Below are 18,743 nucleotides of genomic sequence, written 5' to 3' on the forward strand. Positions count from 1 at the left end.
AAAGTTCTAGGTTTGCTGCAGGATGACAGATTTTAGTTTTAGAGGTGAGGACTTATATTCTCCTGTGACAGGTAAATATCACAGCTACCACGAAGAATGGTTCTGTAACTGTTCTCCAAATAGCTTTGTAGGATGGAGTGTAAAGCAGATGAAGAGCACTGCAGACCGAACACAGAAGGGCAGGGCAGTAAGGGGTGCACAAGAAACCTATACCTCCTGAAACAGCAGACCCAACAGGAACAGGGGGGTGAAGGAGGTCAGAGAAAAGCAACTTCACTGGGACCGTTTGCTCTGTCTATAAAGAAGGAAATTTACTCACCAGGATGCGAAGCAGCTCCTCCAGGTAGCAGCAGATGACATTCTCATCCTCGTAGAGCGCCCAGCTGCGCTGCTGAGCATCGTCCTTGTGCCTGGCCAGATCTGCAAAGATCACCTCCAGCCTCTGCTCATCATGGCAGATCTGTCCTGAGGGCAGCCCTGCGCTCAGATTCTGCACGACAGCAAAACCACTGGTTAGTGGGGTCCTGGCAGTTAACTGCGGTTTGGGTGCCTGTTTCCTCTAATCTTTGTCTCAGGACTGACAGTTGGCCTCATTCAGTCAAGAGCTGGCAGCAAAAAGCCAGCAAGTTTAAGATATGTTATTTCAGCTCTCATACTTTTGGGACCTCTTCCTGCCTCCTCTCCTTTGTATCAGGCTACAGTTACTGCAGAGAATGAATCACAATAGGTGCCAGAACTAGTGCATGGTCAGAAAGTCTTTAAATCCAAGCTGCTACCATCCTACTAGAGGATGTTGAAGGACCCAAGATACCTCACTGACAGAAAGCTACACCTCTTTTCCTTACTGCTTCAGTAAGCTAAGGCTGATCCAGACAAACCAACATTTTCAAAGCCATGGAAATTTGTACCTCAGTCTCTCCTAGGTCACATAACTGCAACCTCTTAGCACACATGCACACCACTAACTTCTCCACTTCCCTTCAGAGCAAACCAGAGGGTGTTTGCAGACCACTGCCAGCCTGTCCTGAGGCAGACAAATGCTGAGGTAAGGACACTTCCCACTTCCTGTAAGAGAGGAACTTAGGGCAAGAAGCCAACTCAGATGACCACAGCACTCTGCACATTTCAGCACACTCAAAGGAAAGCTCAAAACTCTTGGCCAGACGACTACACTGTGCCAGCTAAACCCTCATTTGTCCTACCCATAAGACAGTCAAACACACTGCAGCTTTCAGAAAAGCAATTCAGGGCAACCTGACTTCAGTGAATCAGACTTCAGAGCCCTATTACCTCCCCACAAAACGAGTAAAGTGCTGGTTTCCTTCTGGGTGCAGGCATCAGGAGCCCTTTAAAGGACACACTGTAGGAAAATCATCCTCAGAGTGGAGAAAAATAAAGCAGCCTGTACAGGCCAGGACTGCTGCCAGGCAGCAGCTGAGCACAGCTTCAGGATCACTTCCAATAAAACTGATGTGTCCTGGGACATAAAACCACCATATTGCAGAACTACCTCCAGGAAGGAAACATTTCCTTCAGCCCTTCCTCCAGCTCAAAAACCTCAGATCTTCCTTTAACCCTTGACTCAAGAGCAAATACTTGCACAGTACTCTACATGCCAAATGCTTAATACTGCGTCTGCCATCTTCTGCAGCAAGGATGGGAATCAGTTCATCTTGGGCTGCTTTGGTTCTGCTTTATTCCAAACAGCAGATGTCAACCACTGATCACAGCAGCTCTGAAGCCTGTAGCTACGATGCAAACTCAGCAAATCTTACTGCACATCCTCCTTTTTCCAGTTGCTGTCATCTGCTTTCCCACCACTTCTGCCTCACACATAACCCTTGTCACAAAGGCTCCACTCTTCAGTTGTCTATCCTACACTTTTCCTCTCCTTTGAGAAAGGGAAGGGAGAAGTCAGGCAGCAGCTAACCTGCTCCAACAGCTGCTGTGGTTGGCAGTTTAGGATAACCTTCTCAAGTATATCACATATGAACTACCTGGTTTCTAGAAAGCAGGGCAACAAAGGAGGGACCAGCACACAGAACTGGGCTGATTACAGGTGATGAGCCCAGGCACCATTAAGAGAGATAAACACTAATTTGCAGAACTTAAATTATATACACAAGGGTTTGGCAGCAGTGACAACAAGCAGCAAGAGATCAGCAAGCTGGAAGAAAACAGAGATGAAAAATTTGAACAGGGAAAACCTTCTCACTGAGACCAAGCCCTTAATTTTTGTATGAAGCTGTCCTGCAGCACACAGTGACAAGCCATGGTCATTCACTGTGAAATGCCTGCTACCAGCCAGGACAACCTGCAACTGTACAGCATCTTCTGGAAACCTGGAGAAGGCTTAGCCCTGTCCTGGCACAGCTCCTTCCAACAGGCAGGCTGTGTGGCCAAGGGCAGCAAGCCTTTAAAGCAGACATTCACATAGAAGCAGAGCAGAACAATTTTGTGGGTAGACAGGAGCCTGCACTTTGTGTCAATGGTGATGTCACAGCTGCACACTCATGGCATGAGCAGCATCCTTCCTGCACGGCTTCCACCCTCCAGCCCTTTCTGGGAAAACCACTCCAGGTTTAACAGGAGCGTCTCATCCACTTCCTTAGAGACAGAATTGTTGTTAATTTGGGTCAGGGTATTTGGGGTGTGAACTAACAGGACTTCAGTGCTTCAACTGCATAAGAAAGTATTTTTATTGTCACTTCTCAGGATGTATTTTTTGTCAAGCAGATACCAAAGGAAGGAGCATGCTGGTTAACACCATAAGCTGTGGATGGCCTAGCAGAAAACCAGAGGATGGAAGCTTTCAGGAGCTGAGCACAAACACAACAGAATCTCCCAGTCAGTGGTGATTTATCACAAGTAAATATGTTAGTTAAGAGACTTGCTTGGTCTTGCCACCTCCTTCTCTCTTTAGGAAGAACCTACAACACTGCAGTGTCCCCTGCCTGTCCTTGTGTATCCCAGCCACCTGGGACCAGGTTCTCCATGTATATATCTTATTCACATCCTCCTTGCCAGAGCAGTGCAGCAGGGCTGGTCCTACCTCAGTCCACTGCTGGAACATCTTTTTGGTTGGGCATTTTAATGAGTACTCGTTTTAATGATCACTCTCTTCAGCCTCTTATCACTAATCTGCTTCCTCCAATCCTTCTATCTGCAGCTTTTATGACTCCATTGAGCATCAAGCTTCTAATGGACTTGGATGAGATCAATCCATTAACAAGCTCTTCAACCTGACTGATGTAACTACACTATGCACTGTCTTAATGCACTCTCAGCACCATTCTCAGCCCGCCCACCAGGGTCAGGGTTCTGTTTATTAAACATCTTGGCAGCTACTTCAACCTGCAGCCTCATCATATGGTCGTTTCCAGGAATCTGCTGAGGAGTCTATAAGCAGGGGGAGGTTTCAGTATTTCTAACAATGCCACTTGGCATTATCTCACTGCTTCAATAGTTCCCTTCCCCCAGCCTAGCAGAAGGAACTGCGGCAGGGATTTTGTACCTCCTGAGCATCCCAGAAACATTTTGGGAATTTCATCGTATCCACATTGCTTAGAGGTGGTCAAAGATGCCATGTAAGCTCAGTTACTGTTCTGCTGAGCTCTCCCTCTCCCATACCTCCTTCCCCACCACCACATCAGCAAGCATGGTGGATCACCAGTGCCTTGGGTTCACACATCTACCAGCAGTTTCCCTCCAGATGAGCCCAGATCTGCCTTGAGTAAACCACACAGCAGGCTTCTAAACACCTTTCCAGGGGACTGCTCTGGAATTCCCCTCTCCTCTGGGAAACAAACTGTTCCCACTACAGCACCATCTGCAAACCCCAGGCCTGGTAGCACTGCTGTCAACACTGCCAGGCCCCTCAGCAACCGCTAACCCAGAAGAAACACAGTGAAGAGAGGTGCCTGACTTTAGCTCAGCCAAGCTCTCCAGGACAGGCCTTTCACACGCGTTCTTTCAGCATTCTTTCGGTGGCAGCAAGTCTGCTCCCAGAGGGGCACCACAGGGACACAGCCAGGTCATGGGGTAGGTGGCCTCTGCAGCTCCTGTTGTGCACACACCTGCAGTGTCATGAAGAGACAGGAGCACCCAGCTTCCAACCACTGTGCCTCAGTTAGGTCTCTGCAGCCTTTGCTTTTCAGGTGTCCTGGCCATCTGCAGCTCAATGCATGTTTGCTCCACAGATGCACCCAACAGCAGCTCTTTCTGGGTAAGCATAGCCCATCTACAGTTGAACTGAGCTAGATGCATGTGAAGACTCTGGCACAGGCCTTCACAAAGGCTTCCCTAGCAATTAGTGTGCAAAGGACTTGGCTAAGCTCTAATGCATTCCTCCCATCCTCCAGATTCACTTTTGTTACAGGATTTCACTAAGGAGGAGCCTCTTGAAGGCAGCCAACAGCGCAGCCAAACGACTCAGCCTTGAAAGCAATCACTCTGCTGACCTTCCTATTGTCCCCAGCAGGCAGAGGGACAAAGCTCCTGCAGGGAAAAGCTGAGCTCCAGAGCAGTATTTGTGTCTTGTCTAAAGCAAGTCTCCTTTAAGCAAAGCTGAATTAGTGAATGAACAGGAACTGAGCAAGAGGCAGCTCGCAAGGATTCAGGGGAAAGAGGGCTCAGCCACATCAGCCACAAGGTTTGTCAAGGCTCATTGGGGACAACAGGCAGCCACTAGACACTGGGGATGGGCAGCTGGGAGCAAGGCACAGCCCAGCACTACAAGGGAAACTCCCTCCATAGTGCGGCAGTTTAGGCTGGGTGCCCCCTGCCACTGCCACATGAGATACACCTCTGGTGTCCTGGGTGCCCACCACAGGGGTGGACACAGGAAACGGCGTATTTCTACCCATAAGTCCTGCACCCTATAAGGCCATCTGCAAAGTCATTCTCTTCCTCTTTCTTCCCTCTCTGCTCCCCTGGGAGATGTCCTCTCTTATCGGGTAATGCCGGGGGAGTATCCTCAAGGCCTCTTAGGCCTGTCTAGGCCTAATGCCAGGAGGAGAATGGAGGGGGGGGCAGTCTTAGACCTGGCCAGCCTGAGACTTGCCTAGCAGTGGGAGGGGGAAGAAAGAGCCCTGGGGGGTTTGGGTTTACCCTCAGGTGGGAAGAAGGGAAGGATTGGGAAGCTTTGGGAATTCTGTGAGGGGTTCTGTACGTTTTGGGATACTCTTTGCCACTATGCTTTGTAGTTTGTAGTTCTCTGTAGCTTCACCAATTGCTTTTCCATTTAAACTTTCCATCACTCTCCAATCCGTTTGTGTGAGTCTCATTCTTTTGTCCCTTTCGGGGCAAGAGAGGATCTGTGTCTGGCCCCAAACCAGCACACATAGTCATATCACCTCCCACATCAGCTTCTAATTTCCTCCATTTCTGACACACCCAAGAACCATTTGACCCCATCCAGCAGCCGAGGCTGAGCTGTAAGACCAAACTGAATGACACATCTTTGCCAGCAGTTTCTAAGCTTAAATTTAAGGCAATCGATGAGTGGTGTGTCTGAGTCACAAGCACAACCCAGCAATGCTAATGTAGTTAAGAGCAGGTGTAGCTAGCTTGTGTATTAAGCAATTTTGCTTGCCTCAGACTCAGTTTAATAAATCTTCAAACCAACCTCCCCAGACAAGATGTCTATGGTACAGCTCTCTGCTCTCAGATGGGATCTAATTCACCACAGCTGAAGGCAATCACATATTACCAATACACACTAATCCAAGTGGCTCTCTAGATGCTTGAAAACCAAGCAACATCTAAGATATCTGTAGTCATACCCAAATTTCAAAAGCAAGTCCCCATGAAAGTCAGCTCCAGTTTAGATGTGACACTGTGACACTGCAGCAATGCCTTTGGAAATAGGTTTCATTTCCCTTTGCACATCTTGCCCAGTCACCATACCACTCATCAGGAACCAGCTCAAGGACAAAAATAGGAGCCATGTCTAAGGCTGGGCCAAATCCTGACACAGAGGAGCCAACTCAGCACACTTTCTCTTGATGATCACGCTTTCTCAAGCAGTATGGCACCTCTGAAACATCTTTCCTAAAGCATGAGCACCTCAGCACCCTCCTCGTCTTTGCTGTTCCCCCAGTGTAGCGTTATGTTAACCCTCTAAAAGCAGGACCGTCCCCTCTAAAAGCAGCATGATGCTGCCCCAGAAGAAGGGTCTTTTGTCCTCTTGAAAAGATGTGCCTGGGCAGACTCCATGCTGGAGGAGCAGCAAGGTAAATAAGAGAGAAATGCCACTGCAATTCAACCTTCAGGAGGCACTGGGGACAGAAGCGAGGTAATGGATTCTAGAATTGATTTAGTAAACCAGTGATGTGACTTCAAATTAAGACTGGAGTAGGCATAGACAGGATAAAACTAATTAAAGAATATGATACAAAGGGTTGAAGCAGGTGTGATAAATACAAGGAACAGACCAAAGCTTTAAATCAAAGCTGATCTCTCACTCTGTCTTAGGAGGTGGAAGAAAAACCTTGAAAACATGCAAAAGAAGAATTGACCACATTTGCATGGATTGGACTGTAGAGGGATTTCAGAAGTTACAAATTAAAGAAAAAGAGCCCTTAAGCTAGAACTGATGGCTCAGCAACAACTCTACACAAATCCCCTGAGATCTTGGAATGATTTTGTGTAATGAACAATACAAAATCAGCAATAGTGGTTTGTACCATTAAACTGCACTCGTGAAGCCACGGCAGTACAGCCACCCACACGACTGCTCTTTCAACTGTTAGAGCTGTCTCCTATACCAGGTGAACAACCTCATCCATCACCAGGCACCTAGGTATTGGCAGAGCCACGTCATCTGCGTGGGACATTGAGGAAAAACGTACACCACCACGTTTACACCTGAACACTGTGCGAGCCCAGCCAGGCTCTCCTGAAAGCAAGACTGCTCAACATAGGTATGATGAGGTATTAAGAGATGGGACAGGACTTTCTGCTGTGTTTCCATACAGAACTGGGCATTTGTAAGCCCAGTGGATGTCCTAGATGACAGATACTTACAAGAAGATCAACACTTATCCCTGCACAAACATCACAGTTTCTTCCCATCTTTTTCAGGCTGGTCTGTGGCAATGGCCACAAAATCGAAGTTTTCAAATCCCCTCAGCAGAGAGCTGTCACTAAATGACTTCTGTGGAATTATGTTTATTGTATCCTGAGAACAGGTTTTAAAGAGAAAAATATTCAAATCTTGTCCCAGGTTCAAATAACAGAAAATGTAAGTTCTTAGCCTGTGAGTCAGAGCCAGAGCATTTGCTTGAAACAGCTAAATTTTTGTGCTGAATCTGGATTGCACATTGACATGGGATTGTTCCTGAAGGAGGAAGCAATTAACTGTTGGGTTACAGCCACAAATGGAGATTGCTTATAGGACCCTCTCTATTCAAGGCACACAGTTAACTAGATTATGATTTGATCTAAAATTTGAATGCCATTAGCTTCCTATATTCAGATGCCTCTGAACAGTTCATTATAATCTTGCCATTAGCAATGGAACTCCAATCTTAGATGTTTATATGAAACAGTCCTTGGGGCTGTATTTAGCAAGCGGGAGCTGAAAATTATTATCCCTGCAACTAAGGCGCAGGGCTGCTCAGGTGCACTTCACCATTTCAATGACTGCTGCAAGACACATCCTTTCATTTCCCCTCTTGCATGTCTGCAGCAGAGGAAAGAGGAATATCCAGTCTTTTGGACATAGGGTTTATTTGGAACGTGCTCAAGATAATGCTCTTCCTCCAGTGGCTGAAAAAGTACTCTTCCATGATGTTTAACAAGCAGCAGGGCTGAAGTGTGGACTAGAAGAGAGGTTCACGGCTACAGAAAACTAGTTTTCATCATTTTGATAAAAGATCAAGCAAGACATTGAGAAGTTTTGGTTGCCCCGTCGTCAGAGTCAAGAATCCATGCAGATTTATGGCATGCATAGGCTTGCTGAAGCTACATAGTGTAGCCAAAGCACCACAGAAGAAAACAAATGTAGATAATGACATTATTTTATAGGTTTCTATGCAGAAACTTCTTGCCAAGTCCCTATTTTCCTTACCTTCTATTTGCCACATTCATAACAAAAAATATTTTGTTAAAAAGTCACCTTTCATTTCCTTCTCTGATTTTATGCTGCCACAATAGTTCTCTGTGAGCCTTCAAAATCAAGTGGTCAACAACTCAACATCAGAGGTTTCTCAGCGCTCATCCAGTCCCACTGCATCCATTCCCACCCTGCTTTGCCACCAGAGCTGTCCCTAGTTGTCACCTCCCACTTGATGAGCTTGTGTGGTTCAGTTCAGTGCCATCCATCACATCACATCACACCCTCTCTAAGCCACAGTCTTGTCTGAGACACTCACCTCTCCACCACAGCCTACCAGTGCTTCCCAGTGCCAAGGGCCCTCTCAGCTGGTTTTAGCCCCAAACTCCAGGCTATGCTGTACAACCCACAGCTTATCTGGGGAAACACTTACCTGTTTGCCATTTCCCTGCTACCAGGACTTGGACCTGGTTTAAATCCTTGGTCCCCCTGGCTAGACGTTTACCCCTATCTAGCACTTCTCCCCTTTCCTTTAGGATCAAACTGCGCTCTGCCATCCCAAACGTTAGGGGAGCTCAGCACCTCCTGCCTGATGCTAGGAGGTGGTTCACAGCAGCCGCCCCAGCCCAGTGCCACACGTTACCTTACTCTCCACCACAGAGATGAGAATCTGCTCCATGATGTTGCTGGTTGCTGGAATGGAGGTCTGGATGTGGCCAATGACCACGCCGATGGCCACGCGGGACAGCTCGTAGCTGAGGTGGGTGTTCCTGCGCACCAGCTCGATCAGTTCAGCACCTATTGTCTTGGGCACGGATGCCACCAGGCCGCTGGGCTCTGGTGGCACTGGCTCTACCGCAGTTGCCTTCTTATCCTCTAGGCAGAGGTTGTTGAAGGCATCCAGGCCTGCTGGGGGGTTTGGGGCAGCTTTTTTCACCTGAGAAGTCTTCTCCCCATCGACAGTGTGGGACCTCTGGGTCCCTCCTTCAGCTGGTGGCGCCGGGGCAGCCCTCTTGGTCTGAGGAGATTTGCTGGCCCTGTCCTTCGGGGACGTCCCATAGCGGGAGTGGGTCACGGAGCCACTGTCCAGGTTGCGCGTGATCGTGGTGTGGACGCTGCGGCTCGGGACAGGGGGTGGGGTGTTGGCAGGACTGGAGGTAGCTGTTGGGAGAGCGGTCTCTGATGCAGAAGAAGCAGTGTACAAGGTATCCAAGGATGTTGTGCTCACGGAGGAGGCACTAGAAGCTGACCCAGTGATAATTTCAACAGTGTCTGAAAGGGAACAATTAAAAAAACCTTAGCAACAGCATCAAAGGAATAAAGAAAAAAAAAAATTGCTGCAGCACAGCCCATTAAAAGGCTCATTGTGCATGCGACCAGAGCAGTTTAACTGCTCTTCCTGCCTCACTTATCTCAAAGCAAAATTGTACCAGTTCTCTCTGGAGCATTCCTGCACAATCACCTCTTTAAAAAGGAGAAAACTACTCTATTGAGATGAATACCCTTCAAAGGGCTTAGTGTTTTACGGAAGGGAAGGAGGAAACAGGATTAAGGGACAGAAAAGTCTTATTCTCTTGGTTTAGCAAGGGTCTTTTTCTGTGTTCAGGATCTAAGCCCTCACTCCTGAATGATGGTGCCTGAGAATTGCAAGACACCAAAGGCTTGGCATGCCAGCCCACGCCTCCCTCTTGCACACACCTCGGTTAGTACCAGTGGTGGAGGAAACATTTGGCTGACAACACTTCTAGTGTCTCCCTTTCAGCACTCTCCAACGTTTGATCATGAGCCCTATTAGCATTCACCACTTTCACAAGCCTCCACATTATCTGCTTTGCTGCATTTCTCCCTTCCACACCTACCTCTAGTTTTGACTAGCTCTAAGCAGTGGTAGCTGTCCCACCTTCCACCAACAAAAAAAAAATCCACTACGAGCAAAATTATGTTAAGATTTTTCCATCCTTTAACTTGGTCTAATACATGGTTTTGGTAAATCTTACCCATTAGTTTTTAGGGGCCAGAAGCGTATCTAAGTCCTTCCCTGACTATGACAACAGTTATTTGGGCAAACACGGTGGTGATAGTGCTGGAAGAGAAGCAGCACACCCGTGGGAGAGCCCAGCTCACAAGGAAGGCAGTTTCCCCCACAACAAAAGATAGGTCAAGTGAGACAGACATGGGAAATCCCTTTGCTACACCTCTGCAAGCAACTCCAATCCTTCTTGCCCCCTTGGCCCTGGAATTCCTCTACTACTCCATCTACCACGTCACCCAAAGACAAGCACAAGATAGGCGTGAAAACAGGACCCTTCCCTCCCACAGAGGTTCAGCATTCCTCTTTGTTCCTCCTCCTCACAGACAAGCATTCATGAATCATAGCTCCCACCATGCTTCATTAAATCAGAAAACTGACCTTTGTGAACTCCCACTACCAGGGTGAAAATGGCTCAATACCATTAAGCACCATTAAGTAACCTGGTGGCCAAGTTTCAATTAGCTACCTGCGAGTCAACATCTCTGTCCTGATCCTCGAAAGGAGACATGAGTGGGCTTGAGACAGGCTGTGTGTCACTAACAGCTTAATTGTCACAGCACAGGAGAGCACTTGGAAAGCTGACAGCAGCTCAGCAAGATGACCACTGCCTCTGCCAGCCCAGACGTGCTAAAGATAAGAAGCTCCTGCCCTAGCCCCATCTGTGGTCCTGCTGTGAAGTGCACCACACTAGCTGCTCCCCTGCCTGTGAGCACCACATAGGCAGCTGTGCCCCTGGTATTGTTACTGCTCCTTTCAGGCACCAGCTACTGACTTTATGGAAATCCCACCTGAACACTCTACAAAGCAAACGTCCAACAGACTGTGTGAGCCAAAAGCAAGACTTGAGCCTGTCCCAAAAGCACTACCAGTGAGCTCCCCCTGGTGAACTACCCCACTCTGCACTGCCAGGGAAAACTCCCTCTGCCTTGCTGGGAGATGGCCAGGATGTCTGTGGGAGAAAAACACTCACAAGGATCTTACTTCACTGATGCTGTGCACTGGCCTGACTAGCCATATGAGCAGGAAGAAAGTTTGCTCCTCAAAGAGCACCATGTTTCCCAGGGACACCAGCACCAGCAGACTGGGATGATGGTACCTGGTAGCCACCCACAAATGCCAGACTGGCCAGATCCTCCCAGATCAGAGTGGGCTTGAAGAGAGCACTGGCTAACACCTCATGATCATTAGCATTAAAAGCTATAGAAGTTTAGGATTTATGTAAGGATGCTCTTTGAAGCACAAAGCACAAGCACCTGGGCAGCACGGCTGTCCCACCGCCCAGTGCCCGTTTCGTGCCCAGGTTCGTCCTTACTTTTACCAGGAGCAGCAATCTGTGCGTTCTTGCGTTTCTCGGGAGGTGGGGGGGTGATGGGAGCTGCACGCCGGGCCTGTGGTGGGATCTAGAAGGAAAGATTTCAGAGCAATCAAAGCAGGTTGACGATAAAGACATTCCCTGTTATGAAACCTTTCTCGCGTGCGTGTGTAGATTTGTCCTTACATCTCTCTCATCATTCAGGGAAGTTTTCTCAGGAGGACAGATATTAATAGGCAGCTTCCTAGAACAACAAAGCAGGACTCGGGCGGGCTTCATCCCCTCCCTGTGACAGGCAAAGCAGCCCTTGTTTAATTGCTGTGTTCAGCAGCACACAGCACATATGTCGTGTAGACCTGTCAAGCATTTACTCCTCCTTTATTCCAAATGTGATCCCACACACTCACCATGACTCCACATTACTCTCAATAGCTCCACAGAGGCTGCAAACAGAGCATGTATTTAGACACTGTTCTGGAGAGATCCATTACATCAGCTACAAATACCCCTGCAGAAAGACAAAGCCAAGGACTGGAGATGTATAAATGCTTTCAAGAACTATTTCTGCTCACGCAGGGAAATAGTAGGGCTAGACCCTCTGAGCAGTCCTATGCTACCTGCTGGGAAAAGTTTTTTGCCAGGGAGTTGAATTAACTGTCCACATATCCAGGGTTTCTCCCATAAGTCTCCTCTCCTAGGAAACACCAAGCTGGCAGCATATGAGCTCAAGATCCAGATTCCTACACTCACCTTTTCCCATCAGATCCAAACAACATGATAACTGACATCATTTTCACCCAGAATTACTGCAGTGAGGTGTAACCTCAGGGTTAACCTCTGATCAGCAGGACACTGCTGAACACAGCAGCCAATCCAGATAGGAGCACATTGCATCAATACTCTGATCCTCACATCCCAGCAGCTCAAGGCCAGGAGACTTGGTTCAGGGTCTCTTAGGACTTCTGTGATTCAGAGCCTTCTGTTTTTATGGGATATTGCAATCGTTGCCTGCAGTAAAACACCCAGGGCAGCATGAGAAAGGAGGTGATGGCCTGAATGTCACCATTAGCACAGGCTGAAGCCAGCTGGAATCTATAGTAACATTCAGGCCATCACACAATGTCAATTTTCCACATTTGCTTAGCCCTGAATGAGAAGTTTTTTTGTGACCTGTCAGTGCTGAACAGCCACACAGGGCAGAGAGCGCTGCCAGTCCCCACAGACAAAACTGAGGCAGAGAAACCTCTTCAGAGGTCTCTATCGTAAGTACCTCACAACAACAGTGAAAAATGTACTTCCCCCCCACCCCAGGATTCAGGGAGGGAAGAAACCTCCTCTGAAATGTGAGCAAAGTAATTCCTGTAAATAAGAGGCCTTCAGGAGCCACCTCAAATGTTCAAGAGTCAACGCCAAAAGCTGACAATAGAGAGCTCACAGCCCATGTCTGCACCCTACCAGACAAGTGAAGACAAAGAAGTTTGTATGGCTTACAAAGCCTTTTAAAAAGGGATCTCTTGGTCTTTTTCTCCACCCATCACCTAATACAGCCAATCTTTTACTATGTCACATAAAGAGTCACTTCTTTAGGATTGCCTTCAGCTGGTGGATTAGCACAAGGTACTGCTGAGACTCCCTGCTGCAGACTGCCAGCCTGAGCTCTTCTGCTCTTGTCAATCCATTCCACATTGTTCTCCCAGTAAAATGCTATATGATACCTGCATACAGCTTCAGAAATGATCCACGTTAATCCAAAAGAGAGATTGCACAGCTGAGAGAGGCCAAACAGATCAGGAGGGTTCTCTGCATTGTGTGATTGGAAGGCTGGTCCCAAATCTGGAAAGCTCAGCTGTGCTAAGAGCAGAGCCCTCTCTGCAGAGCAACAGAGCTACAGCACGAGTCAGAGCTGCTTGACATGGCACGGCCACGCTTACCAAAGCAGTGGGATTTAGCAGACAGGCAGGCTCAGAGCTCAGAGCAGCTGCCTGACATTATTTGGAGACAGCTAGGGTTGGGTCATTCCAGAGTATTTCCATAGCTTCATTATCTCTTCCAAATTTACTATGCAAGTTTAACACAGCTACCACAGACTAGTGGTTAAATTAATGGATGAAGAGCTAATGTTAGCTCAGAGCCCTGCCAGCCTCATTTAGATGACCACACACCACAGTCCAAGCAGCAAAGAACGTGAAGCATCACATGAATTTCCCCATGCTGGTGCCTGCCCAAGATGTGAGCTGCCACACGGTCAGGAGTTGCAAGGAGTAACTCATGACCATCCCTTCCCTCCATCCTGTATCCTAGATGCTGTGTAGGGCCAGGAGGACAACGTAGAACACCAAACATCCTCCAAGGAAAGGGGATAAGACATCTTCTGTCTGGCTACTGCAGGGAAAGTGACCATGAAGGAGGCCCTGCAGCTCAGATCCCCCATGTCTAGAAGGGAGGAGAGACTTTACCAAAGGTCTAGAGAGAAGTGCCTAAACACTTGTTGAAAGCCTCCCCTTCCACAGGCCTCTACAAGGGGGCTGTGAACTTCCCCAAATCCACAGATTTTACACGTGTTTCCTCTCCTCCATTTTACAGCAACTGCTAGCAGAGGCTCTGTTCCCTGCACTGGTTAAGACTGACTCAGCCACAACAGTCCCATCCCCAGTTTCCTGCTTTATGCTAACTACAGAGGAGCAGAAGAGAGGCTCAGCATAGGTGCCATCACCAAGTACTTCAGCCAGTTCAACTCTGGGAGCAAATACACCCACAGGAAATTTGCACCTCAAATTTTGCTTAAGTTTTCAGATGCAAACATTGAATGCACATGAAAATTGCAAGCAGGTAAAAGCATATCCCAGGACCTCTGCTTCTCTGGAGCTAACGAGAAAGTCTGGATTTCAGCAGGTCTCCTCTTAGGCAGCTGCACAACCAGTGGAAGAAAGTAATACTGCTTCCTCCATTTTGTACTTCAAAGCACATAGGAAATCCCTCAGCCAAGCTGAGAGATCTCAAGGAGCCCTTTCAGAACAGGGCTAAGCTGGAAACTCTTTGACTGCATCCTCAGTGTCACCACACAGAAACAGTTCTTTGTCAGTCAAGGAGTATGGCTTGCTCCTTTTTGGCAAGTGACTAAACCACAGAGCAGATATAGACAGGAAATCAGGAGGGAGAATGGGCTGTAAGGTGCTCCATTCACTTAGGTCATAATGCAAGGGGCTTGAGAAGGGAGCCAGTTTGGCTGCCCAGAAAAGAAAACAAACACCAAGGACTAAAATGGGGTTTGTAGGGATTGCCATGTTCTGCATGAGCCAGAGCTACCTTTCATCTCTGCAGACTCGCAGTTCTTCAAGTGTAAAACAAGCCTCATCTGCTAGGAATGACAGCACATCAGTACTTCATAAACACTGCCTCCAAACACTTACCTAGAGAGATGAAGAAAAACTACAGTGCACATGTTCATCTGTAGGAGAAAAAAAAATCCCTGTGCTCATCCTTGCTTGGCTGTACTACACAGTGTAATCAGCCACATCACTCACCTCCAACAACCGCTGCATACGTCCGGGGCTACCTCTTTGAAGTCTCTCTGGGCCGCACAGTAGCCTTGGAACTGTGCGCCGCCAAGATAAAAAAATCTGCTCCAATCACATTTCCTGCAATTTACTCTTAATTCATCATGACAAGGAACATTCAGACACAGCAGGATCTTTGATTTTTATTTTGTTGTTGCTGTTGTTGTTTTGGGTAGTAAAAATAAGCAGCCGCAGCAGATAAAATGTTTAAGGACCAAAGATTTTGTTGTGCAGCTTCAACAAGAGGGAAACAAAGCAGCGCTGAGCACTTGGAGGGAGTTCTGCTGCTCACATCAAAACTGTGTTTCAAAGTGCTCCCTGGGGAGCTTGCAACTCTTAAAAAATTGTCAAGAGACAGCCAGGCAACACAGAGTGGATTCTCATGTGTCACCATAAAACCATGGACCCTTGAGGATCCCAAAATGCATCGCAAGTGTAAAAGGCAGAGGGACTGTTCTAGACTTCTCACATCAATTTCCACTGCTGTAACCCACAAGCGGTACAAACACCTCACCTGTGGCTTCAGCTGCAATGGCATTTAATAAGCAGGGCAAGTGATGGCATACCAACCGAGAAGGAACCTAGAAAGTGTCCACCTGCTGTTACCTGATAGAGCCCTTCGTCCTCCTCCTCAAACTCAGTGTTTGGAAGGCTGTGGTGTCGCTCATACCCGGTCCGGCACACCCCGTTGGGCTGCCGTGCCACATCCAGGTGGTGGTCACTGGAGGACTGCGTCATCACCATCCCCTGCGGGGTGGGGGAGTGACTTTTGCGGGACACGGTCTCCTTGCGGTGATGGATCAGTTTCCTGAAACAGAACGACAGCAGCAGGAACAGCAAAGCTAAAGGCAGGGAGCAGCAGTGCCACCACGTTTAAATGATGTTTTTAAGTGATTTATTGCGTTTGGGCCGTACACACCAGAACGGGTTACATTACTCTCAGCACCAACTCCGGTTTCATTAACAACTAAGGCAGCACTTCTGGGGGAGGAAGGAAGAGGCTTTGTGAGAGCCCATGATTTATTCATCAGCTCGCTGGAGAAAAATGCCTCTTCCTCGGGGGAGAGTCACATATTGCACTGCAAGCTTCAGAAATTGCCTGCACTTTAGAATTGCTGTTCGAGGGAGATTAAACCAGCATGCCTTAGCACTGAGTGCGAGGTGTCAGAGAACAACAAAAATTCTTCTCACAGACAATTATTTGAGAACATATTAAGGACCCTGTGCCACATGCCAACAATGTCTGGCTGATAGAGAGCAGAAAATGCATCCAGAAATGTTTTGGATTTCTCCTCCAAGCCTACAAAGCAACTTAGAGTTTCCTCTTCGTTACATACAGAAGGGTAGAGGGGGAAGACCAAAGCACTGCTCTGCTGGAAGCAGCTGACAAGGAGGAGCAGCATCAGCTACCAGCTCAGACACTGGGAAGCTCTCTGACTGCATCAGCACTTTGCAGCACAGGGACTCAAATCAAAGACCTCCAACTTGACCCCCAAGAATAGAAAAGACACAAACATCACACACTGACCACCCCCCATCTGCCAGCTCTCCCAATGCCCGTCATACTTACTGGAGGACATCTCTCTGCTCCAGATTGTACTTTCCCCCATTTTTCATTGCTGCATTGTGAACAGCCTCGATGGCACGGTCAATAGACTGGAGAACCACATCTTGCTCCAGCACCTGAGAAATGCAACATCCCACATGTTACTGCTCTGCTTCAGCTGCAGTTCTTGTGCACCAGAGCTCAGGGCAGGATGGATCACAGTACAGGAAACCTCCAGAGCAGGCACTACAGAAGCCAAATTGCCAATAAACAGCTCCCAGATCAGAACCCTACCTCACAACTATTTCACTTTTCCCTCCTTCCTCCAGAAGAAACATCTCTGAAGCTGTGCTTCAAACTGAGTCTCTCCAGTCAAGTTTTATGTTTGGAAAATAAAGTCACTGTTATAAGCACTAAAATCCAACAGGGACAGAGCTTCTGGACAACACAGCAACCTTGAATATTCAGCCTGCTGCAGGGAGCTTTTGAGATCCCACTGCAAAATCCAGCTTACTCCAAACTCAATTATTGCTGCCCTACTGCGGAGCAGATACACAGCTGTGAATGTTACAAAGACAAAATCTGAGGTCCTTCGGAGTCCATTGGCTCTGGGTTTGCATCTTTGCTGTCTTTTTCATGATGGTTTTTATACTTGTTTTGCAACTTGAAGTGCCTTTTCCAAATCTCCACCCAAACTGTCATAGCAACATTTATTCCTCCTGCCAGTCAGTTTAGCACTCATTACTGCAGCTGAAATAAACACCAGCCTTGAAACAAGAAGTACCAAAGACAACAGTCTCTGGGCTTACCCAAGAGACTGGGAGAGCTATAATGAGGAAGCACAGGAAGGTAAAGCAGGTTTCCCACATCTGGGACATTCAAGGCTTTACCAACAGTTGACATGCCTTCAGAAGAAGAGACCTTCTCAGAACTAAGGCTGAAGGCAAAGGCTACTCCTCTGAGTCTTCGCTCTGGATCTAGCAGACCCACAGGTCTCCATGACCTGCCAGTGATGCCTGCACCATCCATTCAGTAGCACCACTGGGGGCTTCAGCCCATACACACAGAGGAGGAGGGGAGCACTTGGACTCCAGCGCTCATTGCAGCTCTTTGAAAACTAAAACTCCCTTCATCTTCACTTGCTTTGCTTCACCCCCCCGCCCCCCACCTCCCATATCAGAACAAGCATTTATCCAGCCAAGGAACGTCTGGAATCTCATCAAGGATGCACCTTAATTGGCCTTTGGGGGCTGCAGAGCAGCAGAAGGCAAGCCCTCCCTGCCAGGCCCCGAAGTGGCTGCCTCCATAGCACCGGCATGTGGTTTTCTGATAACGTGCTATGTATTATTTATATTCTGATTAATTGCTAAATCAAATGTGAATTAACAGCTACTGCAGACTGTGGGGGGGGGGGGGGGGAAAACCACCTCCAAACAAGGTGGAGATGAGAGGCCCTCTCTGCAATACTCAGCTTTGAAGAAGAAATATTTAGGAGGATGTTTTTTGTTGGGTTTCTTTTCCCAAGAAAGACAGATACAGAAGCAAACAACTGGGAAAAACTTTAAAATAAACCCAGGTGTGTTAAAATACATCTACCACACAGAACCAACGCTCAGAACCCAGCTCTGGGATGAAGCCTCCAAGCAGCCCCATATGGCCTCAGGAACATTTCACCACCTGTAACCGCAGCTCTAAGGAAGGAAATGGAGCAAAGCACATTTGAACACATTTAAGGGATTGTTAGAAGGAAAGGCAAGGTATGAAAATGAAATTCATTCTCTGACAGAGATGAGAAAATCACAGCAAGCTGCATGCTTTTTCTGGGAAAGGGGAGCAGTGCAGAAGTCTCCAGCACTGCTCTCCCTAGAAGAATGGCAGTGCTGCTCTAAGCACTGGAGATCCCTGCCCTCTGCACAGCCCACCCACCCTCACATTGCTCCCAGGTCAGCTCCTCACCCCAAAACTCAACACAGCTCTTGCTACAGCCTCCAAACAGCCACCATGGCACGCTCCCTGATTCCCCACTGTGCTGGTTTGAGGCCAGACAAATCGTCTCTTGTCCCGAAAGGGACAAAAGAATGAGACTCACACAAATGGATTGGAGAGTGATGGAAAGTTTAAATGGAAAAGCGATTGGTGAAGCTACAGAGAACTACAAATTATACAGCACAGTGGCAGAGAACATCCCAAAGCCTGTTACATAATTCCCAAAGCTTCCCAGTTCTTCCCTTCTTCCCAAG

At 47.9% G+C, this 18,743-nt stretch overlaps 1 protein-coding gene across 1 annotated transcript in view; it reads right to left on the reverse strand.

Annotated features, from left to right (window-relative positions):
* Positions 1–18,743, reverse strand: part of NCKIPSD (NCK interacting protein with SH3 domain) — a 52,835-nt gene that overhangs the window by 14,428 nt on the left and 19,664 nt on the right. The window contains exons 2-6 of the mRNA XM_054387614.1: positions 16,528–16,640; positions 15,564–15,765; positions 11,353–11,488; positions 8,700–9,301; positions 320–490 (exon numbers count right to left, since the gene is read on the reverse strand). Of these exons, the coding sequence (XP_054243589.1) occupies positions 320–490; positions 8,700–9,301; positions 11,353–11,488; positions 15,564–15,765; positions 16,528–16,640 (1,224 nt within the window). The remainder of the gene's footprint in view (positions 1–319; positions 491–8,699; positions 9,302–11,352; positions 11,489–15,563; positions 15,766–16,527; positions 16,641–18,743) is intronic.

This window comes from Indicator indicator, chromosome 15 (assembly GCF_027791375.1).
Source record: "Indicator indicator isolate 239-I01 chromosome 15, UM_Iind_1.1, whole genome shotgun sequence".
NCBI lineage: Eukaryota > Metazoa > Chordata > Aves > Piciformes > Indicatoridae > Indicator > Indicator indicator.